Source organism: Haemaphysalis longicornis, unplaced genomic scaffold, assembly GCF_048455015.1.
Source record: "Haemaphysalis longicornis isolate Haplotype H1 unplaced genomic scaffold, Haemaphysalis longicornis Haplotype H1 scaffold_63, whole genome shotgun sequence".
Lineage (NCBI taxonomy): Eukaryota > Metazoa > Arthropoda > Arachnida > Ixodida > Ixodidae > Haemaphysalis > Haemaphysalis longicornis.
This window is the reverse complement of record NW_027526411.1, coordinates 7,875-32,993: the sequence shown is the minus strand read 5'-3', so window position 1 is coordinate 32,993 and position 25,119 is coordinate 7,875. Positions and strand designations below refer to the sequence as shown.

The 25,119-nt window shown below is 46.8% G+C and overlaps 1 protein-coding gene across 1 annotated transcript; it reads right to left on the bottom strand.

The window, feature by feature from the left end:
- Nucleotides 1–3,061: 3,061 nt before the first annotated feature.
- LOC144144144 (large ribosomal subunit protein uL15-like) lies at nt 3,062–25,056 on the bottom strand. The gene is made up of 5 exons (XM_077675523.1): nt 24,973–25,056; nt 24,636–24,699; nt 24,448–24,523; nt 9,823–9,997; nt 3,062–3,231 (listed from the first exon to the last, which is right to left on the bottom strand). The coding sequence occupies exons 1-5, from the start codon at nt 24,973–24,975 to the stop codon at nt 3,103–3,105; spliced, it is 447 nt and encodes a 148-aa protein (XP_077531649.1). The 5' UTR covers nt 24,976–25,056; the 3' UTR covers nt 3,062–3,102.
- Between the last annotated feature and the right edge of the window lie 63 nt (nt 25,057–25,119).

Below are 25,119 nucleotides of genomic sequence, written 5' to 3'. Positions count from 1 at the left end.
GACAAGGTGCTTAGAGCTTGTGGCCTTAGGGCTAAGCCAAAGCCAACTTTCATAGACTTGAAACAAAAACCATTACTGCCTTGATGAAACCTGTTTCGGCCCAGTTTTATGGCACAGGGCAGCATGGCGGTCATATCTCGCAGCTCAATTCAGGTGCTGACAAACGAGTTTGGCGCAACAGGGGCGGTTAGGCGCAGGAAAACACATTTGGCGCTCAATGTTCCACCCCTGCCTGCGTTTCTTAGGGCACTCCTGGTGCTCTTTTAGGCCATTGCACCATCAATCACTAACAGCTAACTTGTCATAGCCTAGTCCCATGGGCTGTGGTTAACCATTCAAAATACACGATTTACAATGCCCGGCTTTGGCAACATTTTACGCAGCAACGGTCTTGTGTTCAGTGGCACTCAAGTGAAATGCGCTGCAGCATGAAATTTCTGAAGAGGCATCCCGCTATGCGGTCATCTTTCGTACTGAAAAATTGCAATGACTCTTGGCAGTAAAGGTTGCTGGCGAGCTGCTTCATTGCAACATGTGTGGTGGTCTGTTCTCGTCCCGCAGAAAATGCACAGTGCTTGCCTTCGTGTGGCGTCCCACTACACCCACACTCTGCAGTATTGGACTTGTCTAGGGTTCCTAAACCAATGCAATGGCCTAGGATGCAACTATGGAAGAGCTTAAAACAAGAGAACTCATGCTCAGGCAATCTAGTGTGGACAGGAAACTTCTGTGCGCTGCCTACTACGCTTTTTAGTCCACTGGGCTACATCATCGCCACCCATCACGAAGCCACTCTGTGGGATTCAATTAAATTGCCAGGTAGGTCTGGCACAATCTGGCCGACTATGAGTATTCAGCCAAACCCAGTTGCATTTCCAGAAGGCTTGTTTCGGTCATACCAACATACACCACGAGTGAATTTCAGAGGTCACCAGCAGGCATTTTTATTAACACTATGGCAGCCAAAAAAAAAAAAAAAAAACTAACTAGCTGCAAAATTGTCTTGCAAGAGCAGGACCAAACCCACTACTTACCGCGTTCCCAAGCCACATGCAAAAATGCACCACGTGTACAGCCCTTCTAGAGCAATGTGCCGCAGTACACTGGAAGCAAATTCCACTTGTTAGTACAAGCAAGCATTGAAACCTTCCTGCGTTAACATCAATCATGTGGACAACACCAGCTTCAGGCAAAGCCTAAGGTAGACAAGAAGAGGGGAGGGGGCAAAGCAAAAGTGAATTCAGTTGTTCCCAAACTAGTCAAGTGAACTGTACAGTGCAGGAAACACAAAAATTAACCTTTTTTGATGCCATGAAAGGGCGGTGGCAGCTAAAGTCAAGTTTCGAGAGCTTGAGATTACTGCTCAGATGCCACACACGACTTTTCAAAAATCAAGGTGACCTTTGCTATGCTGCCATTTGGAAGACTTACAAATGCCCCTTGTGCAGTTCTTGGCACAGACAAAAACGTTCCACGCTGCTTTGCCAGCTCAGAGGTGCAAGCACGACTGGGAAAAAAGGAAGCACAATCACATTCTTGGAACACAACGGATGAGCTAGCCACAAAAACTGTGCCAGAAATCAGTAGTTTGCATGCGACAGGCTGCTTGCAAGTTCTGCCTTGAAACAGATGCCAGAACCACACACTGCAGTCTCAGCAGAATAAAACACTAATGCACATATCCAATACCAGAACTACCAAATAGAGCACACCTTGTCTTCAAGCATCCAAGATGTTGCTTCACTTTTCAATGTTCAGCAGAAGCAACCTTTGCCACGTTTTACCTTGCAAAGTGCACAAACATTATCTGGCAAAGGGCCAACCTGCAAGGAGCTCCCCTTCACAGGCTGTTTTAGGGGTCACTATGAGTATATTAGCTGCTGTAGCAACACCGCCGCCGGCTGGAATACAAAATCACCGTAAGCTCTCAAACAGCCACACACCCCTTCAAATGTACTTGTCGTTTGAGGTGCACTGGAGAGGAAAAGCCAGCAGCGTAGTTTGTAAACTAAGCACTCCACAGCCTCCAACCACAGGTGGGAAGGGAGCTAAACGTGCCCCCACAATGAAAACCACCTTTACTATTCTGCAAAAATGTTAATTCTAATCAGGGAAAGTAAAATTTGCTTTATGGGCACATGCAGCAGTACTCCCACACGTAGAAATGCATTCATAAAGTCCCCCTCCAAGCAGGTATCCAAGCAGCACATTGGCCAAAAAGCCAAATGTGGCTTTGTTGAAAAGCAAAACTGCCAAACAGCACCCATCTAAGATGGAAACGTGGCGTTTGTTAATGCTTGTAGCACAGCAGCAGATTGGCCAAAAAGCCAAATGTAGCGTTTTAAGGCAAACCTGCCTAACGGCACTCTTCATCTAACAGTGACACTGCTTGTGCGTTTGACGTGTTCTTGTGCTGATTTGTGTCCCTCACCCTTGTCTTTTTTCCCCATGTGATTGATGAATTGTATTCATGTATTTACGTACACCCCCCTGCTGTAATGTCTTATCAGCGCTGCAGATATGAAAATAAATGAAAAAATAATTAAAACACGGTGCTGTTTGTAGATGCATTCCTCGAAGCAGGGCGGCAAAAAGCCACACACACGTGGCTTTGCCGGAAAGCAAAACTGTGCCAAACAGCACACATCCAAGATGAAAACGCAGCGTTAGTAGCCCCGCAAAAAATTGGCCAAAAAGCCGAACGAAGCCTTTTCTGGCAAAGCTGTGCCAAACGGCAACTTCATCCAAGTTGAAAACACGGTGTTCGCAGATGCACCCTTCCAAGTGGGGTGGCCAAAAATCCATAGGCTGGAAAGCAAAACTGTGCTAAACAGCACACTTCACCCAAGATTAACACATGGTGGCATGCAAATGCACCACTCCAAGCAAAAAGGCTAAACAACTAGTGGCCTTGTCCAGCAGAGCTTTGCCAAACAGCACGCTCGATTGAAACGCTCGTTTCCTCTGGAAAAAAAAAATCACGGAGACAAACTAAGCACTCAGCTGCCACCGAGCAAATGCAATGCTTCCCACAGCCTCAAGGAAAAGCCGAGGGAACCTGTGAGTGTGGCAATGTACACGGTCATTTATTCATTGGCCCCCTCAGGCCGTGAGGATGCAGGCACCACCGACGCTCTTGACCTTCTCCTCGGCCTGCCGGCTGAACCACTTGGCCTTGACGATGACGGGCTGCTTGGGAAGCACACCCTTGCCCAGCAGCTTGTAGTAGCCCTGCGCAAGAGGAACAGGGAGTGGCACCATGAGCCCCTGACCCAGACGTCTGCTGGACAGGCAAGGAACGAGTGACCAGTCAACAAATGCTACGGGTTGCGTTATTCAGTACGATGCTTTGGACACACCCCACATCTCTGCACCCCATTAGATTCAAATGCACGTCCTACTGTGCAAACCCTGTACCAAGTCGGAACCCAGAACGAGCTTCCCTGCCCAACTTGGCTCCACCATTTACGCTTCAAAACACACAAATTTTTGGAGAAAAGTCAGTCTACAGGGTTTATGCAGGCTTCAGAGACAAAACTTCAAGGGTTTGAAGGCCCTGTCAAGAGTACCGTAAAAACCCGAGTATAGTACGAAGTTTTTTTCCAAATTTTACTATGTAAAATTTGTGCCTCGTATTATATGTGGATCCCAAAGTTTTCAGCCGAAAATTCGCACTTTTGGTTTCAGTTTCAGCGGAGGGTGCGCCATCTTGCGGTGCTGTTAGCTGGCTGTTGTTTCTCTCAGCCGGCGACATTTTGATTGTTTTGACCACGCGAAGGATCGGCACGTTCACCGCAAGCCTATCACGATGTCGGGTGCACGAAGGCAGTATTCGGCTGCAATTAAAAGAAAAGTTATTTTATGTGCCGAGACCATCAGGAATTGCGCTGCAGGACGGCAGTTCAGCGTGACCGAAGGCAGCATTCGCGGGTGGAGAAAGCAACTGGTGCTTGACAATAAAATCTGTGTGGTGTCGGCGGCCTGAAGCACTGTTGGGGGTTCCCGTCAGTGCTCGTGTTGGACGCCTGTCGCTGCCACCTGGCTGATTCCGTGAAGAAGTTGTTGCGCGCACCCCACACCGAACTCATTGTCATTCCAGGAGGAATGACATCCCAGCTGCAACCGCTAGACGTTTGCATCAACAATCCTTTCAAAGACTGCATCAGGTCCTGCTACCAAGAGTGGATGAGGTCAGCAGACCCGTAAGTGGCAGCTACCGGATGTCTGACGCGGGCTTCTCCAGCGGCTGAATCGCGGATGCGTGGGCCAGCATCCCAGAGGAGCTCGTCAGTCGCTCCTTTAAGAAATGCGGCATCTCAAATGCCCTTGATGGCACTGAGGACCACTGTCTGCGGGAGGACATTTCCGACGAGGCGATTTCAGGAGACGGCGGCAGCGAACCTGACCATGACTGAACGGACGTCGGGAGACAGTGCCAGCGAAAACTGACAATGACTGAACGGTAACTGCAGTGCAAATAAATGTTTTCTGTGCTCTTTACCTCGCATTATATGCGGATGAAATTTTTTTCTGATTTTCATGTCCCCAAATTACACCTCGTATTATACGCGGGTTTTTACGGTATTTCAAGCGTGCAGAGCAGCACCACATGTAGGATTTCTTCTGTAACAGCATTTACAGAACCACACAGGTATTGCTTTATTGCACCAGAAACGAAACTTGCAAAAAATTCAGCATTAATAATTTTTACTTGTATAAAAGTTCAAAACACTAATGCAGCCACTGGGTGATGTCAGTGAGTTCTCCCACTACTTTTTGCAGCCTTCCGTAGACCGTTCGACTTCACTACGAATCTGAAGTCGTTTGACCCAACTGCTTTTTCCCAATAGTGATCTGCTGAAGCAGTCAAGTCGGCAATGCCTGCTTCCAGTTTTTTTCTTTTTCTTTATGCTTTCAATTTCTTCCTCGACAAGACGCCTTCTGGATTGTCGACACTCCTAGAGTTTCTCCTTTCTCTGCGCTACCACGAGTGCACTGTAGCAGTTCCTTGCGGCTTGCACAGATGTCCCGGGATCTTTCGTGATCGGGATATTTATGATTCCCCCCGTTTTTTCCGCTGCATCGCATACCATGTGCTGTGAGATGTAGGACAATCCCTAGAAATCTTTGACTGCAACCTGGAGATTGACGCTAAACCCTCATTCCACAGTTGCCGGTCCGTGGCTGAGGACAAGCAGCAGCTTCACCACATTCCAAAGCTCACGGTACGAAGGGCTCACACCTATAAAGCACGTAAAAAAAAGCTCATCCAGTCTGGTCAAGCCCTTTTCAAGGAGCCAAAGCTGATGCCCTTGCTCTTGCAATAGTTGAGTAGACTATGCCAAAGCAGTCTCTTTGGTGGTCATTAACTCTTTCGTTACCGCGGGAAATTGACCAATTTTGGAGGGTCTAACAAAACATTTTTTTGTGCTATACATATTGGTTAGGCACACATTGCAATGACATAAAATGCAGATTATTCCACGCGCTTTCCAACGACACCAGTTTTAATAATGTTTTACTAAATAATGATTCCGAAAAAAATGATCGAATTCGAAATTTTTCTCCAAGCGTCGAAGAAAATAAGAAAAAAGTAAGTTGTGTATAATAAACCACTAGTAGTAGAAACAATTTAGAATATACATTTTGTAGGTAGACATTTCAAAAACCCGTCCTAGAAAAAAAAATTGAGTTGCGCAGTACAATTTGTCAGATATAAAAGAAAATGTTAGCCCACGTGGTGCCCGTGCCATGTGGTGAAGCCCAAGCTCTATTTCACGTTTTGCTATTTTGGATAGTTCTCTAGAAGAAATCTGGTGGTTTAACATTATTAAAGGCCCAAATTAGCCTCCACGTGATGTAAAAACACCTTGTCAATGATTATGACCTGCACAATATTGAAGGCAAGCAAGGGATGTGAAAAAATCCGCTTGGAGTTGAGAACCAAACTCTTTGGTGGATGCTTGTTGACGTTCTGATGATCACTTATCAGTCAGAACTTTCCTTTGTGTTTTATTATCATGTTCTGACTCACTATGGTAGCCCGGCTTGCAGGAATAAGGTACGATGTGCTAGAATCATGCCCAGCAAGCTTTCATCAAGCCGCCGCTGGGCTGTGAAGCGAGTTCAGCACTACGAGCCTACTACATTGCAGCGCCACCTAACAATTTTGAAAAGCAACAAATACAAGGCTGTTGGAGACTTTGTCAGAATAGACAGTACTCTACTAAGAAGCGACACTAGACCTCCGGAAATACCCTCGTATGAAACCGAAACTGGCCGGTGAACAGCTGGCGGTGTTCAAGGCCAATTGGAGGCGTTCTCCTCGTCTGAACTGACACCCGACGACTTGGTGTTATCGTTTGACTTTCAGCGGAAGCTCTTATCGCAGAAGCAAGGCGTAGATAAAGTGTAAGCGCGAGCGGCATGCTTGTTTTGAGTAGCAGTAGCGGGCAACGGAGGCGCCATGGCAAATGAGCTTGTAGTTGGGTAACTGCGTAGTAGCGCCAAATATGAATTTCGCAATGCGAAAACGAAACCGAAACTGCTGGAAACTGGTTAAAAATGCCAGGCACACTTGCTAGACATGCGGGGGACCATCAGAAATAAGCTTTGGGAGAATAAAGCTGCCCTTTGTCCGAACCAAAGGTCATTAGTGAATAGCTGGGGCCATTTTCAAGTAATTATCACCTCTCAACGCTGTCGGATTACAAAGCTGACCCCATTATTTGGTATTTGACTTGCCAGGAGCCTTTTGACAAAAAAATATTATGGTAAAGCAGCCTAACCACGACCTGCATCCTTTTTTTCTCAAGTTCAGCAGCCATGCCCCCTTCCTCAAAAACACACGCACCTCAGCTCACAAAAAACGCCGCCAAAAATCTCACTGTCGCCGGAGCGGGAAAATTTAAACTGATTCTAAAAGGGCAGTGCCTAGACTAACCACTGGCCACATTAGGTGTACGAGAAACGACTACAACATGTCGAAATAGGCAGTATAAATCATCGATCACCGGTGATCGATTTGAATAGGCGTGGTAACGAAAGAGTTAACTGTGCCCGCTGTAATGAGGGCATCCACCACTTTCCTCAGGCCCGCAAGACACTCATCGGTTTGCTGCACATGAGCAGTGGATCCAGGCGGGACAGGCTTTGGACCAGCAACTTCAGGGGGCGCTTTTGCTACCACTATCAAAAACTGCTTGCACTCCATTTTGAACCGGAAAATATCCTTTGGGCTAGCTTTGCTGTCTTTGATTATCTGCTCACATGCACGGCCTACATCTACCTTTCCGAATGAAACCTGGTTGTCCACACCTTCCATGTTGAGCCTCAGGAGGCCATTACGCCGGCTGTAGACAAAATAGAGCACTTTAGGAACTTTGTCGACAGCTTTCTGACTACAATCTCCAAGTCCCTCGCCAAAAAGAAAGCCATAAGGTTGCGTTTGGTACTCAGTCAAGAATGGTCGGAGGGCCAAGGCAACAAAGAAGTTCAACTTTTCCACCACCAAAGGGTCCCGGAAAAATCTGCACAAGTTCTCAAAGGATGTGCACCTTTGAAGAGTGACATTCCTGTTCTTTGCCAACTTTATGTACTTCTTGAAGTCACTCCAAAGTAGAGTCCTTCCAGTAACGCTGACGTTCGACAACCAGAGATGCGCAATAAACTTCAATGGAAATGCGCTCGGCCCAGTTACTGTTCGATAATCTTCCCTTCGTGCTGGAGAGCTGTCAAACAGTGCGCGCATACTTGAGAGCAGGACATCCAGGCACCACTAGCTGGAAACAGCTCCTGCCTTATTGCATTGTGAACTGTGTGGAGACTGCACGTGCCAAGATCAACACCCTGCACTTGGCGGGTTTTCGAGCAAGTCTGCTTGCAGTGACCTAAATAATTTTAGGTCTGTATTAGGCCAATCCATGGAAATGAACAATTCTCCAAAGTGGTAAAGGCTCTGGAGCCCTCAGCAGCTTTTCCTCGATGTTTACAACAGTCGCGTGCCCCATGCACATGGATGTAAGGTAACTTGTTCAGACCTTGTGACAGGAATTCCAACACCTTACAAGCACATCCATTTGTTTGTGTTGCAGAAACTTGTTCATGGATTCATCGAAAAGCACTACATAGTAATCAAGAGTCTTCAATCTCTCGCTCCAGGAATGACTGATAAAATGGTCGAAGTCTGTAGCACGTCACGTAGGCACACTCCTCCACACAAGAACGATTTCACCACCTTACTACCCGGAACCATGCGCTTGAAGAGGTCGCCCGCTTGCATTGATTGATTGATTGTAGGGTTTTAACGCGCCGACGCAACGCAGGCGATGAGGCGCGCCGTAGTGGAGGGCTTCGGATTAATTTTGACCACCTGGGGATCTTTATCGTGCGCCGAAATCTCGTACACACGGGCGTTTTTGCTTTTCGCCTCCATCAGAAAAGCGGCCGCCGCGGCCGGGAATCGAACCCGCGACCTCGTGCTCAGCAGCGCAATGCCTTAGCCACTGAGCCACCGCGGCGGGTGGTCGCCCGCTTGCAATGACGATCTGTACGAATAATGGCACGTAACTACTTTCAGCGTCCACAAGATTCCTGCGTCCGTCACCGTCTCATGCGCTTTACCAGCACGGTCTAAATCCGCTGCCTGCGACAAAACTGTGCCTGCAGACTCTCCGCTGGAGCCGGCGCCTGGTTTGAGTGTCCTTGGGGCGAGATAGTGTAGCACCGATCTGGCTCCTGCTTCCTTCACCATGACGCAGTCCATTGCACTTTTCATGCAACTCTTGTCAGTGCACTTGCCCGTAGCTGTAATGTCGAATGTCTTTCCGCAGGGCTCGCATTTGGCTCTGTGGTATCCAGTGGAACCTAGTCTTTGTAGCTGTCATTACTAAGCCACAAACTTTGGAATTTATTTCAGCACCTTTGAGACCATGCCAATTTTAACACTGGAAAACGTTCCAACTTGAAGCAAGCACTCTTTGGTCACGCGTGCATGTACTGGGCAACCACGCCAACAAAGCGGAATGGATTCAACAGAGAATATGGATTGTACTCGTGCCAATGTGGCTAGCAGCTCAGTGGATACTCTGTCTTTTTACTACCAGATCCTTTTTCGAAAAAAAAAAAAATAATAATAATAATAATAAGTGAATAAAAAAATACACACACGGGGTGAAAAACATGCTGCCGGTATAATTTCTTTCAAACTCTAAAGGTAAATATTGCTTGCTTTCAAGACATTGCGAAGCAGTTTACTCCCCTCGCCACTCGCTTACATCAAAACTTGACGTTTTATGCGTCACTGGTAGCGTGGCTTATCCCTGGTCCAAGCTGCAGAAAAGGAGAGCGAGAGAAAAATAAAAGAAACAGGTGCAGGCGTAGGCCAAGTTCCCATGCACAGCCAGCACTGGCCAGGATAGGAAGGGGGAGAATGCAACTGCGGAGTCGAGGGCCCACAGGAGAAAAAGTGAAGAATAATGCGGGAGTGGAACCAGCGAGCGGGCAAAGTAAGCGCCAGCGGCTCTTGCGAAAGTCCAGGTCTCACGCCGGCTTTAAATTTTTATACCATCATTGCAATGATGAGGTGTTTGCCAAATACAAGGTGAACCGTCAATAAAGGTGCACCGCTATGAATCCTCTCTTGTACAGCTCAAGAAATTCAAGGTTTTTCAAGGGACCTAAAAAATTCCAGGCCTTTCAGGGGCCTTGAAGACACTTTTCAATTTCAACGTTTGTCAAGGACCTGTGCGCGCCCTGAACTAGCCCCGTTTGGTGGTTAAGCTCTATGGCAGCAGGAGGCGTATCGGGAGAACTGCCACTCACGTGCTTGACGAGGTCGATGACGGGGGCCTTGCCATTGGCGTCCTTCTTGAGCCGCTGCCGCGTCTCCTCCGAGACCAGGGACCACAGCTTGTCCACATTCAGGCAGGGCTTCCAGTAGTGGTTCTTGCGCACGTGGTAGTTGCGCATGCCCACCTTTCCAAAGTAGCCCGGGTGGCTGCACAGAGCAAAAGATAAAAGAGTGGGGAAAATTCCCTTCAGTCGGGTCCCTTCTTTCAGAAGGAATAACCAGTCTAAACAGCACTGCCAATAAAAGGCCGACTGCACTCAAAATTTCGACTTTTTGAAAAACACTATTTTTGTACAGCCTGCTGGAAAAGAAAGCAAGATGCAAAATACAGCAGCTGAAATATGCAAGTCGACACCACAAGTGGTCAGCGAAAATCGGCGATTTTGTCAGCCATTGAAGCGACGTTGCAGCCATCAAGCGGGCAGCCGGAAGGTCAGCAGCTCAGGAGCAAGCCTGCACGCCAGCTCTACGCGTGCACGGGGCAGCAAATGGGTGAAGCGTTCGCAGCAGAGCTTGACCTGTTCTCCAGCTACGTGGCTGACCAGAGGAAGAAGCCTCCGTCGGCTGGAGCATCACAGGCGCACCCTGGCAGTTTACGCGCACCGCCGGCAGGTGCAGCAATGTCTGCGGCGGAGCGTTTTTAAACGGTTCTGACTGATTAACGAGGCGTTTTATGCAGATACCCCTCGTGTCCCAGCTGATTTAATGGTACTTACTACACAGTAAAAATAAATTTGCTCGAGGTGAAATTTAAGTGCAGTCGGCCTTTAAAAGAACTTGAATGCTATTCAAGGAACAGTGTTTTCCGAAGACAGAAGCTGAATGGTAAACTGACATTTGCTGTTTTGCAGTGGACCAGTCAAAAAAAATGAAAACAACACAAGCCTATACATTCCATGCACTGCTTTCAGCTCACATTCTCAAATACACACTGCTCCATGCTCAGGGGTGAGACAGCTGAATCAGATTTGGGAGCAGCAAAATCTCGATTTTAGAGCAGAAGAACGACATTTATTATGCCACCTTATGAGCCTAAAAACTAAAATATTGGGCAACTCACGGGGTACAAGTGCAGTTTTTAATCGATGATGATGATGGTTGGTGTTTAATGACGCAAGGCCGACGAGGGCAAAGAGTGCCAGAGAAGTTATTTAATGAAAACAAGTGATTACCACAAAAGTGATTACCATAAAATGTGTAAACTGGACATAGTAAGATCAATAAAGATAATGGTGATGGCTGGTGTATAGGGCCAGATGCAATTACGCATGGTAGGAAATGAGGTTTAACTCTTTCACGACGGCGCCATAGGCGATCGGAAGCCGGCGTCCGATGATTTTAAATCTCCCGCAAAATCTGAAACCCGCGCTCCACAGACAACTATCGCCATCTGGTGTGTTCATTGGCAACGTCTCTTTCAATTTCGGTTTCGTTTGTTTGTGTGTCTCGTGTGGTGGCGGCGTAGCAAGAGTAATTTGAACCGAAGGGGGAGGGGAGGAGGAGGAAAAATGGCGTTCGGTTCGCGCCGCGCTCCGCACAGTCGGACTGCTGTAGCAAGCACTTCGGCTGCTCCTGCTGTCGATTTTTCTGATTCCAGCAGCAGTGAGGGATCAAGCAATGATGTGGGATCTTCAGATTTCAGTTAGGAAGACGAAGCTCCGGTTCAGGTGCCTCGAACTTCAACAAGCGCTGGCAGGTAATTTCGTTGTGACTCCGCGCTGTATTTATAAACAAAACGTGCTTCTTATCTGACGACTGCGGTTTTGATTTTGTGTTTAGGGTCTCGAGAACGTACGGGCGGGATATTTTGCCAAATGCACCGCGCCGTATCGCGCTATCACCTTCAAGATAACCTTGCGCTCGTGTCAGATTAGCGCTGCAGGGTTCAGGTGCGATGCTTGTCGAGAGCGCTCGATTTTTTTTTCTTGTTTTTTACCACCGAACTGATAAGGATTTTGTGCGAGGTCACAAAAGAGTATACCGTAATTACCTGATTCTAACGCGCACCCAATTTTCCTGACAAAAAACCGAAAAAACTTGCACCTCCGATTGTAACGCGCATGGAACTGTGTGAGCAAGAAAAACAAATGCGATAGAAACGGGTGATTTATTTCCCGAAGTAATCTCACTCATCTCACTCCTCGTCGCTCTCCGCTGACCACAAGATCTCGTCCTCGGTGCCGTCAAGCACGTTCGCGATGCCACACTTCTGAACGAACGTTCAACCATGGTCGATGGAATCGTGGCCCACGCCTCACACGCCCATCCCGCGAGCTTCTCCAGAGGCGCACGCTTCAGCCGACCGCTCGTTTTGAACACGTGAGAGCCGCTGCTGCCATTGCTGTTATCAAGCGCGCAAGTGGAACGATCTGACTATTTGTATGAACTCCGATGGAAAAGCCTAGGCGCCTATGCTTCCTGCGTGCGAAAAATTGTTGCTAAAAGCTTCAGCGCCATCTTGACATGGCGATGGTGATGGGTGGGACGAAATTTTCGCTCTTTCGGTTTCGGTTTCGTATCCGATTCTAACGCGCATGTGATTTTTCGACCTATTTTTCCGGAAAAAAAGTGCGCGTTAGAATCAGGTAAGTACGGTACTTGGATGCACATTTTACATAGACTCACTCACCCTTGAGTGCCCTCGCGGCGTGGCACAGCCGTCAGTTGCGCTAGGTTGACGGGCCCTCAAAAATCCAAAACTTGGTGTAGACTGTTGATTTATATATTGAATCATAGCCAAGGAACGTAGGAACAATTTGTATATCTTAAAATACCTGAAATAATTTTTAGTCTCGGTAAAAGTGCCGATTTGTGTTTTTAGTATACTTTTCTTGGGGGCTTTTTGCTGATTACTTGACAAATAAACTGTAAGTAATTGTACTTTTAACAAAACTGATGCTTTGTGTTTGGAAGAGCAATCTATAAGCTACAATTTCATGCATAGCAAGATTACGTGTGTCCAGTAGCTCAAGAGAAAAAAAACGTTTTGTGGAAGCACTTAAAATCGGCCGTTTTTCCGCCGTAACGAAAGAGTTAAAAACTTAACATCTGACAAATATTTAAAAACGCGTTTCACAGAAACCATGGCATCGTCACCTAGAAACAGAGATGGGTGTAGGGGAATATGTTGTCTGTAGAGTTCTCTGAAGTGTTTGTGTCGTGTTGTGTCAAGTGCCTTGCATTGTATGAGTATGTGGACTACGGATAGGCCCTCCCCACACCTGCTACACAGGGGTCTTGGAGATCCCGTGAGCAGGTGGGAGTGCGTTACATGCGTATGGCCTATCCGTAACCTAGCTAAGGTAACTTCAATGTGCCTGTTGTGTGAGTCAGTAGTGTATTGTCCCAGGTGTGGTTTTATTACATGTAGTTTGTTGTCTGTCTGTTCGCTCCAGTCTGCTTGCCAAGTTTTACGGACTTGTTGTCTAATGTGTGGCTTGAGGTCTGTGTAAGGTAGTGTTGACATGTCGACTGTGCTTCGGAGTGCAGCATTGGCGGTCATTTCATCCGCCACTTCATTACCGCCAATGCCAGAGTGGCCTGGCACCCAACACACAGTCACCCCAAGGTTTGAAGAATAAGCTGCCATAATCGTTCTGAAGACAAGATTAATGACATGGTTTTTTGACGACTTTCCGGATGATAATGCACGGACGACGCTCAACGAATCTGTATAAATGACGGATGTAGGAATATGATGTTCAACTATGTGACTTACAACTAGAAATATGCCATATGCCTCTGCCGTAAAAATACTTGTATTAACATTCATTGTTCTACATGCTTCAAAATTGGGCCCATGCGCAGCACAAGATACCGCAGTGGACGTTTTAGATGCATCGCTGAAAAACTCTGCAGCCCTGTATTTATTCTGCAGATGCATGAAATGCTGCAAAATCCCACTTCTTGGTGTCCTGTTCTTATTGTATTGTACGAAAGACAAGTCACACGCTACAGGACGAAGATGCCATGGTGCTACAAGATCAGTGTGAGATGATTTGAATGTGTCTAAGAGGGAGACCTCATGAATAGTCACCTCGTCCCTCACTCTCTGCGAGAAGGGAACGGAAATTGATAGGCGGTTTAAAAAGAGTTTAGTTGTGGACGTATCATCAAAAACCGGTTTAAAGGGATGGTTATTCATTGATGAGATTTTGGAGGCATATAGGAGGTCAACATAAGTTCGCTGGTACGCTAAGCACCATTTGTCGCACTCTGCATAAAGACTGTGGACAGGACTGGTACGGAATGCCCCACAAGACAGGCGAAGCCCCAAGTGAAGCACTGGGTCGAGCATTTTAAGTGCTGTTTTTGTGGCTGACCCATACACAACGCTTCCGTAGTCCAACCGTGACCCCACCAACGCGGCATAAAGTCGAAGCAGGAGTTGTTTGTCTGCACCGTACGATTGGTGAGACAGGACTTTTAGAATATTCATTGTTTTTAGGCATTTTTGTTTGAGTCGTTTTATGTGGGGTATGAATGAGAGTTTCTCGTCAAACACCACACCCAAAAACTTGTGCTCTCTTTTTACTGGAATCGAGTCACCAAAGAGTTTTAAGTCGGGATCGGGCAGGATGCCCCGCCTTTTTGAGAATACAACGCAGGTACTTTTATTTGAACGTCATCTACATACATCAAGCAGGATATGGTTGGCGGCAGTGCCTTTCGGAGAGAGTTCATCTTAACTATAAACAGGGTGCAGCTCAATACGCCACCTTGAGGCACGCCATTCTCCTGCACGTGAACGTTTGAAAGTGCCGAACCGACCCTGACACGAAATGTTCGTTCGGACAGGTAACTTGAAAGAGTATTAAGCATGTTACCTGTCACACCATAGGATTTTAGGTCTGCAAGAATGCCTTAACGCCATGCCATATCATAAGCTTTCTCGATATCAAAAAATACGGTCATGCAGTACTGTCTGTGTATAAAGGCATCCTTAATGTAAGATTCCAGTGCAACTAATTGATCATTTGTGGATCGCCCTGCCCGGAAGCCTGCCTGGCAGCTCTCGAGAAGACCGTTGTTTTTAATCGGTTTTGAATATACAGAACACTGAAACAGCCTTTCAATAATTTTTTTTTCTACCAGAGTATCAAGGTACGAACTGCAATACCTTTTTACATAGTTTTTAAATTTCTAGCTCTATGCATATATAGCGTGGAGTGCCGTTGACAATATCGAATTGAAAAACTAAGCAATCGTAAGGCATTTTTATTACCATGTGAATGCCGAAATTGTTATTTTTGTAATCCCAGACTCGGCTTTACGCACAAGTATAGAGCCACGGCAAAAGTTGCGCAAAGCGAGGTGACAGTCATTGCATCCCACCAGCCCTCTTATTTCAATCCCCAAGGTGCACGTTCAATACTATCGTTATTTGAGTAACGTTGGTATGTTTAGCCACGTCCCTCTTGCAGGGGTGAGACAGCTTAATCAGATTTGGGAGCAGTTTTTGGAGCAGCGAAATCTCGATTTTGGAGCAGGAGAACCTTGATTTGGAGCAAAAGAACGACATTTATTATGTGACCTTATAAAGGCCCAAAAAACCACATTTTTGGCAACTCCGGGGAGAAAAGTGCTCTTTTTAATCAGTTTTGAACGTACATAACACTGAAACAGCATTTCAATAAAGTTTTTTTCTATTCCACTACCCTTTCACAAACCATTTTTTAATTCTGAGGCTCTATGCATAGATAGCGTGGAGCGCCGTTGGAAATATCGAATTGAAAAACTAAGCAATTGCACAGCATTTTTATATGTGAATGCAGAAATTATTATTTTTCTAATCCCAGACTGGGCTCTACACACAGAACCACGGCAAAAGTTGCGCAAAGCGAGGTGACAGTCGTCGCACCCCACCAGCCCTCTCCTTTCAATCCTCAATGTGCACGTTCCCCGCGATCGTAATTTGAGTAATGTTGATACATTTAGCCCCCTCCCTCTTGGCATTAAATTTCACTTCAGATAGATGAACTATTATTACTAGCGTGTAATAATAGCCTGTCCCGCTATCGGACACTGCTTGAACATTTTGCAGCGTTGTAGCCTGCGCTGCCACTTCTGCAGTGTCGATCGTCCAATTCGCGCCACTCGCAGGCTCGCTGTCAAAGGCAGCAATAACTCAGCGTTTTATAACACCGCAATAAGTCCGAAATTTGACTTCAAGCACGCACCGCGCCTCACACTCAAGGCCGAAACTCGGCGAATTCGCAGGCACCACGTTTCTGATGAACTCCAGTCTTTCGAGTCGCACAACTTCCCGCAACAGACCAAACGACTAAGTGTAAACACAGCCACCCTCATAACCAAAACCACGGTAGAAATCGGCGAAGAGCACTCTGCCTGAACCACGAGCAACTGCTTCGCTCGGCGGCCATGTTTCCTAACCTTCTCCACACCAAGATGGCGGCGCCCCGTGATGTTCCGGAGATCCGGCGCTCCGAATATTGCCGTTTTTTCATCAACTTCGACAAGTAGTTTGTCGCCTCAGTACACATAAGTATTTTTTTTACAGGGCTTTGCAATGGTTTTGGATGGGAAGACTTTAAAATCTCACAGAATATAACATATGCAACCCGACATTGTGACTTTCAAAAAGACTATCTCGGGGAAAATTTATGCGGGTTTTTTATTAAATGATCAATCGATTAAACCTTTACAAACAGCATCACCTTTGGGGTGCTGGAAAATTATGCCGTCAGTAAGCATTTTGCTCCACCGAAACTGACGGGAGCGTTAAAATCCTTGGCTCTCAGACTGTTTTGGAGCAGTTCGGCGCAACTTTTGCGAATTTCAAGCTTTTGGAGCAGCCCGGCGCAGGAAAACACAGTTGTATCAGAACTGCGCAATATGCGCAGCTGTCTCACCCCTGCTCTTGGCATTAAATTTCACTTCAGATAAACGAACCACTATTACTAGCGTGAAATAACAGCCTGTCCCGCGATCGGACACTGCACCTACGCCGCTACTTTTGCAGCGTCGATCACCCCATTCTCGCCACTCGCAAGCTCGCTGTGAAAGGCAGCAATAACTCAGCGTTTTATAACACCGCGATGAGTCCGAAATTTCACTGCAAGCACGCACCGGCATCACACTCAAGGCTGAAACACGGCGAATTCGCGAGCACCACGTTGTTTTTGATGAACTCCCGTCTTTCGAGTCCCGCAACAGATGGAACGAGTAAATGCAAACCGAGCCACCCCAATAACTAAAACCAAGGTAGAAATCGGCGAAGAGCACACTGCCTGAACCAGAAGCAATATTCTGCTTCGCCCGGCGGCCCCGTTGCCACACCTTCACCACACCAAGATGACGGCGCCGTGTGATGTAGTTTCGGAGATACGGCACACCAAAAATTGCAGTTTTTCATCAACTTGCACAAGTTGTTAGACGCCTCAGTACAGGTAAGTATTTTTTCTACAGAACTTTGGAATGGTTTTTGAAGGGAAAACTTTAAAAACGCACAGAATATAACATGTGCAACCCGACATTGTGACTTTCGAAAAAACTATCTCGAGGAAAATTTTATGCAGGCTTTTGATTGATTGATCAAATCCATTAATCTTCTACAAACAGCACCACCTTGGGGTGCTGGAAAATTATGCCGTTATTAAGCATTTTGCCCCGCTGAAACTGACGGGAGCGTTAAAATCCTTGGCTCTCAGACTGTTTTGGAGCAGTTCGGCGTAACTTTTGCAATTTTCAAGCTTTTGGAGCAGCCTGGCGCAGAAAAACACAGTTGTATCAGAACTGCGCAATATGCGCAGCTGTCTCACCCCTCCCTGCATGCTACACAAGAACGGCCCACTGTTGGCAACAGCATCACACTGCTAGTGTGAGCGGCAGCATGTGAATGCTGCGCTGTGCGTTCATGAGCCTGCGTGAAGTGTGCACGAAACGCGTAGGCTAGAGGGTGCGTGATCGGCAAGATTTCTGAGCATTCAATGCACTGCATGGATGCAGCAATAACCCTGCAACCACTAAAAATCTGCAACCTGCTGAGAATAGCTCAATGGACGATGCAGACCCTCTACGCCACAGTTCGTGGCAACCACTTTCTTCAGGATGGCTTTCAACAATGCAGAAAAACAGAGAGGGACTAGGCACCCTCAGTTGGCCAACTGTTGACAACTTAGCCTCCACAGTGCTGCAGCTGCACACAGCTTCTGGAATGACCTTGTTTTTTTTTATCCTTAACGTCGTAATTTTTCATTCCCTTAAGCCTTTTCTTTGTAGCATACAGTTTCGCTAAACCGCAACAATGACGATGTCTATTGCAATAGGATCCCCTGAAGGACAATTCACCCCAAAACTAGCCGTTTTGGTTTCATGCATCATGAGCTAGAGGGACTTTTATGTGGTGGCATCAGTTGACACGACCAGCACTGAAAGAGAACTTAGTTTTCTGTTGTTTACAGATGCGCTACGAATTTATTATTTGAACTCCCTTTCAAATCTTACAGGCGCCCAAAACAACTGCACCCATTTAGAACCCTACAGAATATAGCATGCAATGCATGAATATTGTCCCAAAACCATAAAAATAGCAGCAATTCTACAAGCCCAGCTACAGGGATGGCAAAACAGTCCTTAATTTTCCCAATAGTTCTAACGAAGCATATAAAGTTCTCAATTTCCGCAGACAAAATGCATGATTAGCTCCTGATTCTGTAAAACTTTGAGTATTTAACATTAATTAGCTTATCCGAAACTTGAATGCACTTGCAGCGTTTAAAACCCACACCAATTTGACCTGTCCATAACGTTTGGATCAACAGGGCAGCTGATTTCCATATTCTCACTAGCATCACTCCCATGCTATTCTAACAAAGCCCATCTTACCTAAGCAGAGTTGCAACACAGTCACCAGACTAGTGTAGTCTCACAAATGCTTTCATTCACAGTACGGTGCATCTGCCATCATGCCCGCTCATCGCATATCTTTCCACACGAACGACCAAAGTGCTAATCCTGCACCTGCCCCCCTGCCCAACTCCACTGTGTTGTCAATTGAACCTCGTACATTTTTTAGTTCTGCCATTCGATACTGCAAATGGCTGGAAATAGCAAGGATAAAAATTGTGTGGGCTTTTTGTTTCTGTTCCAGCCACAGCTCAAAGACAACACAAGCAATGCTAAGAGCACAAAGTTACCAACAAGTATTATTACATGCCACTGGAGGCACCCCCAGCGGCGTCACGTGTAACGGCGAAAAGAGCAAGTCGGAAAAGCGAGGCAAATGTAGTAAACATCAACATTTCAAAAACTAATCAGTCCCTTTTGATAAGAGGTCGTTCAGGAATCATGGCGCACCTCACTCCCAAGATGAGCTGAAATTTTCATAGACAAATATTCTGCCAATGCTGGCCTAGCCACAGAGATCTTGCGCAAGTAGTGCACCCCGTCCCTGCCGCCCTGATGTCTCTACCGTGCATCCCACCCCCACAACCGCCAATCTCCAGCACCCGCTGTCCCAAGTCCACGTGATGCAGAACCCTCCTCTAAATTCCTCCTGTTCCCACATCAACCCTCATACATTGGACCTCTCAGTGCCAACTACTCCATAGAAAGCAGTCTAGAAGAGCGAGCATTTCAGAGCTGCGAGCACCATATGTCAGAGGCCCCATACACCCCCTTGACCAGGAGTTCTCCTGCCACAATAAAAACCAGCGCTCTATTGCTAAATAGTATTTAAGGACGACAGTGTGGGAGTATAGTAAAAAGAAAAATTCCGCCAAGTAGCGGGCCACACCCTGCTCTCATGCATTTAACCACAAGCACATTGCCGAGGAATATTCGTGCTTGGCCTGGCTGGATAGGTAATGTTCAGTTTCACATTAGTCTTCTTAAGTCTTTAAGACCACTTTAGTGTTAAGAACAGACTAATTTCAAACATGCAGATCTTTTGGAGAATTTTTTTCAAGAGTATCACAAGGTAAGAGTTGTACTACCATCTTACAAACCCCTTAAAAATTTATTGGTGGTGTTTGCAGGGCAACATAGATAGGCGTTCAAAAATATCAAATTGAAAAACGCTGCAATTGCAGTCTTTTTATCCGACACTGAAACTATTTCTGTACTCTCCAAGATTGCATTGTACGAACAAGTGTACAGGCACTCGAGAAAAATTGCAAGGGAGGTGAAGGCTCGTCGCATCCCACCAGCCTCCCTCCCCTCCTACAATCCCCAAACCCCGAGGCACATGACAACCAATAAAGTGTCAATCTCAAGATGTCATGGAATTGCGAAGCATAGCAATTTCAGTAACGCTGTTATGCTTGGACACCTCGCCTTTGACATTAAAGTTTCCTTCATAAGCATTATTGCGTGCATGTAATAGTAACTACTCCCGCTACTTATAGCGCCTATGCAGCCTGCGCCGCAACTTCCGGCTAGCCATCCACCCCATTCCCACGGCTCGCTTGACCGTCAAAACACGCCAATAACTAAGCACTTTATCAGATTACATTGAGTCCAAAATTTCGCTTCACCGACCCCAAGTTTACACGTCTGCCCCGCCCCGCATGTCCCACTCAAGGACGAACCACTGCGAAGATACAGGCGCCGCGGTGTTTTCAATAACTGTCGTCTTTCGAGGCGCGCAACTTGCCGTAGTCTGATGCACGTTTTCAAGCGCTACTGCCGCACCAACGCCACTGTTCAGCCCTACAACAGTAAAACGACTAAACAGGAACCCAGCTGCCTGCGTGAACTAAACCAAGGAAAACAACGCCGCAGCCACCTCGTGGCAACAGGACAGCACAAATGGCTATACAGCCAATTGCACCTTAGAAGCTATCCTTTTTTTCCCGTTTGACTGTACTTTTTTCTACCGTTTGTGTGTTTAAAAGTGAGCAAACATAAAAAGGGCAAACGCAAAGGGGTAGGCGAGGGCTACACTGATGCACCCATACCAAAAAGCGGCGCCTAGTAGTGCAGTTTTTTTCTCGTTAACTCGTGCAAATACTTTGGCAGCTCAGCTGACTTCACTATTTTTGTATGGTACTTCTCAATGATTTTCGACGGGGCATTTTTAGAAGCACACAGTAAAATTTTTCACCTAAAAATAGGTGTCGGCATTTTACCCCACTTAAACTGACGCGAGGGTGAACATCCTTGCTTATCAGGCTGTTTTGGAGCCATGCGGCCCAATTTTTGCAATTCGCATGTTTTCGGAGCAGCTAGGTGCAGGAAAACTGATCTGCATCAAAACTGCGCAATATGCACAACTGTCTCACCCCTGCACATTCAAATTTACAAATGGGCTACATAAAAGGGGACAAGGCAAAAGGAGCAGTGCACACTCCCAAAAGAGTTTCTTAATAACCTCATACATTTCGCGCACAAAAAAAAAAAAAAGCCGAAAAAAAAAAGTTCCAAAAACTTTTAAAACGCAGACTTTAACGACGCATGCTTTTTTGCCTCAATAAATTATGGGTGGTAGTGCCATGGGTGCCATGCAGTCATTTTTGTTTGCAACAGCCCAGAGGATTTGGAGCAATTTCAGGAGCAGCAAAATCTTCAGCTTAGAACAAGAAATTACAAATTTGGAGCAGGTTATGGCAGAAAGATACCTTCCTTTTTGGAGCACTGAATCCCCAATTTGGAGCAGTTCACTACAAAAGTGCAATTTTACGCCAGAACATGAAACAGCGTGGATCCACAATAACAATCGCCATGTGCTTCGGCGCAAACCCCATAGTACCTAGTTTGCACTGCCCGATCGGGCAAGCTAAGCCATCCCCAGGTTCGCAGTCAAATTGAGACTAGCTGAGCGAGTTCAAGACTCGCATGTAGCTGCTTGAGAAATGTCAGCCAACACGTTGAGATTGGCCGACACCTGAATACAGCGTTGTTAATGTCCCCACCAACTGCCACCGCAGTCGCAAACGGGTAGATGCAGACACGGCCGGCTTATTTGTGATGGGGGTTTCAAAGGAATCCCCGGACTGCGCTTACCGAGTCATACCAAATACTGCTGCGTGGAATGCGTTACTTTTTTTTCTGCAAAGAATGCAGGTATGACAAAGCTTCCTCTGGCCACTTTGCACGTCGGCAAACCTCATGCCTCTTGAGATGAGATCAGCACTGCTCAACAGCTTAGCAATTTGAATCGCTGCTGAATAACCTGGCTTTCATTTCTTGTCACATGGTTCTTCCAATGCTTGGCATTCAAGTCACTGCATCTGACGTTTTCCGAGAGCCCTTCACAGGTCTAATGAGCTCTCTACTCAGGCAATGCTGTTGCACTGCAGCCAAATCTTAGTGATCGACCCTTACTTATTATGCCCTACATCCAAAGTTTGGCGTGCTTCTTGAAAAATTCTAACCAATCCTGCTGCCGGCTATCTTGCGCAGGAACATAGTCCCTCATGGCCACTGTATGCCAGTCAGTTAGACCTCTTGAAGCACCCAATCATAGAGCCAAACACCGCCCCACCGAATTTCAATCGTTTTCCTCCACTTCCCAAATGTAGTGAGAACACGTACATGTAGGAGAAACAAGTTTCTCACGGTCAGGGGGGCCATTAGGCACCAGGTCACCCACAAGTCACCACCCGGGCTTATGCACTGCAAGCATAACCTGTCGAGCCCGAGGCATGCAACTCTGGAATAACGGCGAGTTTTTGCCATAATTGCGTGCATCCTTTCAAAGAGTCTTGAACGGGAGCCACGCTCCCCAAAAATGCCACCACCGCGGCCGCAACAACAGAGGGTGGCAAAGCGTGCAGCCTCTCAGCACGCGCATCGTAATTTCCTAATCTCTATAATCTCCCCTCCGCAGGCATGGCCAAAGGCGTCAGCAGCCCTACACGGCCATTTACGGTCGGTCAGTCAAATCCGTGTGGTCAAATGCGTAACAAGCACACGTCACGGCCAAACAGGAAATAGAAAAACTTCCAGAAACGCTCAGGCGACATCCCATGAAAAATGGCAGTATGACATTCAGTTTTGCTTCCGTTCCCGGTAGAAACAGCTATTACCCTGCGACTGCTTTAGTGCAGACATGGAGAAATTGTCCAAATAAGTACGCTCTGAGCAAACACGGAGCAGGATGGACCGTTCTGAGGCAGTCCAACCACTGCCAAAAAGAAAAGACAAAATTTAATTTGACGCGGTGACAAGCCGTAGGACTGAAATGGAGCACAGAAACTGAACCCCTCACTATCTGCGGCGAAACTCCTCATAGATCATGCGGCATGCAGATTGGTCCAGCTTGGCCACCGGTCACATGCCCTGTTGAACTTTTGGATCGCCTGTACAGCGTGAACCTGTTTCAGAAAAACTGCACTCCACCATCCATTTCGCAATGCAGCTCGTGACAGTCAAAGCTATTTCATCCACTGGGTTCACCGACTATCGAATTTAATACCCCTGCTACACTAGCGTCCCAATGTCATTTGAACCAAATGTCAAATGGTCCAAATGTGAAGTTGTGCTGCTCCACTGGGTTTTGAAATGCCATTCTGCTCAAATGACATTCCACACAAATGAGCACCCGGAGAAACATTTGGGCTCTCAAATGAAACATTTGGGCTCTCAAATGCCATTTGTAGCACTCGCACACAGCATTCCAAGTCAGCATACATTGCTGGCGTACTTAAAACAAAATATTCTTAATTGCGCGACTTTGTTTACTTCTTGTTCATTTAAATCGGGGTATCAAGATGCAACAATTCCATACTCAGCCCCAGTGCGAGCAAGCGACAGATGAGTGTGGCCAGGCAGCACAAAAAACCTCGATTGCAATTCAAAATTAAGCAAAAACAGTGTCAAAGTTTACGTTATGGATAATGCCAAAGACTGTCGCTAAATTTGATTGTTTCATTATTGTGTAAAAACAGAACTCAACAGTAGCGGCGCCATGCAGCATGGGGAATTGTGAAAGCTTTCAAATGCCATCGAAAATGTAGTGGAGCAGGGCGGATTCTGAATGGCATTCGAAGCACCCCATTTGAGTCAGATGAGTTTCAATGACATTCGGACCCTAGTGTAACCGGGGTACGCTTTGAAGCACCCGAGCTATTTGGGGCGCGCCATAGTGGAGAACTCTTCGGATGAATCTTGGCCACCTGGGGATATTTATTGTGCACCCAAACCTCGTTTGTGCACACAGGCGTTTTCGCTGTTCTTCGAATGCAAGTGCCAGGCGTGAGTTCACGGCTATTAGAGAGCTAGCTGGTTTAATTACTACCACCGCTGAAATGCCACGAACCAGGGCAAAAAACGGCGTGGACCCACAATAACCAACGCCGTGTGCTTCGGCGCGAACCCTGTAGCGCCTGGTTCGCATTGCCCCGATCGGGCGATCTAAGCCATCCACATGTTCGCAGTCAAGTCGACACTACTTGACCGAGTTCAAGAGTAGCATGTAGCTGCTTGAGAAATGGCAGCCAACACGTTAAGATCGGCCGACACCTGAATACAGCGTCGTTAATGTCCCCACCAACTGCCACCGCAGTCGCAAACGGATAGATGCAGACACGGCCGGCTTATTTGTGATGGGGGTTTCAAAGGCGTCACCGGGCAACACCGAACACTGCTGCGAGGTATGTGACAGTTCAAATTTAACGAAGAACCAGGCCACTCACTATTTGTCGAAGTTTATCCTGTGGTGATGCTGGCCACCGGCGTTACCACGGCCTCCAGGATGCTTGCGGTGCTTTCCTGTTTGCATGAACACGAATAGAACATTGAGTACCCTTCCGAAAACCAGTCCACATGCTCGTCAAACGAATGTGCTGCCATGCCAATGCTAAGTGTGCATCGGGGAACTTACCGACACGGCCATGGCCGTGGCTCACGTGTCCCCTTAACTTCCTGGTCTTCTTTTTGTTGGTGGACTACAAAAACAGAAAGAAAGAAAATATCAGCACGTCACACTCAAGGTATGGGCTCAAAATTTTTCGCACAAACGCGACAGCAAGCACGGACCCGTAGCGAACTTTCGCCGGTCGTTTCGAGCAACAATTTTGAGAAAATATGGGTAGACAGTAGGTAATTGGGGTTCTGTAGACATTCCGGCGAACAAATAATTACACTTCATCTAAGTTAATTCTAAAATATTAGCTGATTATTCGGATTTCGTGAAACAAGGGACAAGGCGCAACACCTACCATTTTGCCTGTGCGGTGCGAAAAGAGGAAATTCGGTTGATATCAGCGCCGGATATCGCGAGCGGCGGCGGCCAAAGTTGACCAAGCTAAATAATACAAATAATCAACACAAGTGTAATGCACCTCAAGTTAGTTTTTTTACAGTAA

Coding starts and splice junctions, on each gene's coding strand:
- LOC144144144 (XM_077675523.1), bottom strand. Junction 9,998..24,447: donor AGGATAAACTTCGACAAATA/GTGAGTGGCCTG, acceptor TGCTCTGTGCAG/CCACCCGGGCTACTTTGGAA. Junction 3,232..9,822: donor TCATCGACCTCGTCAAGCAC/GTGAGTGGCAGT, acceptor CCTCTTGCGCAG/GGCTACTACAAGCTGCTGGG.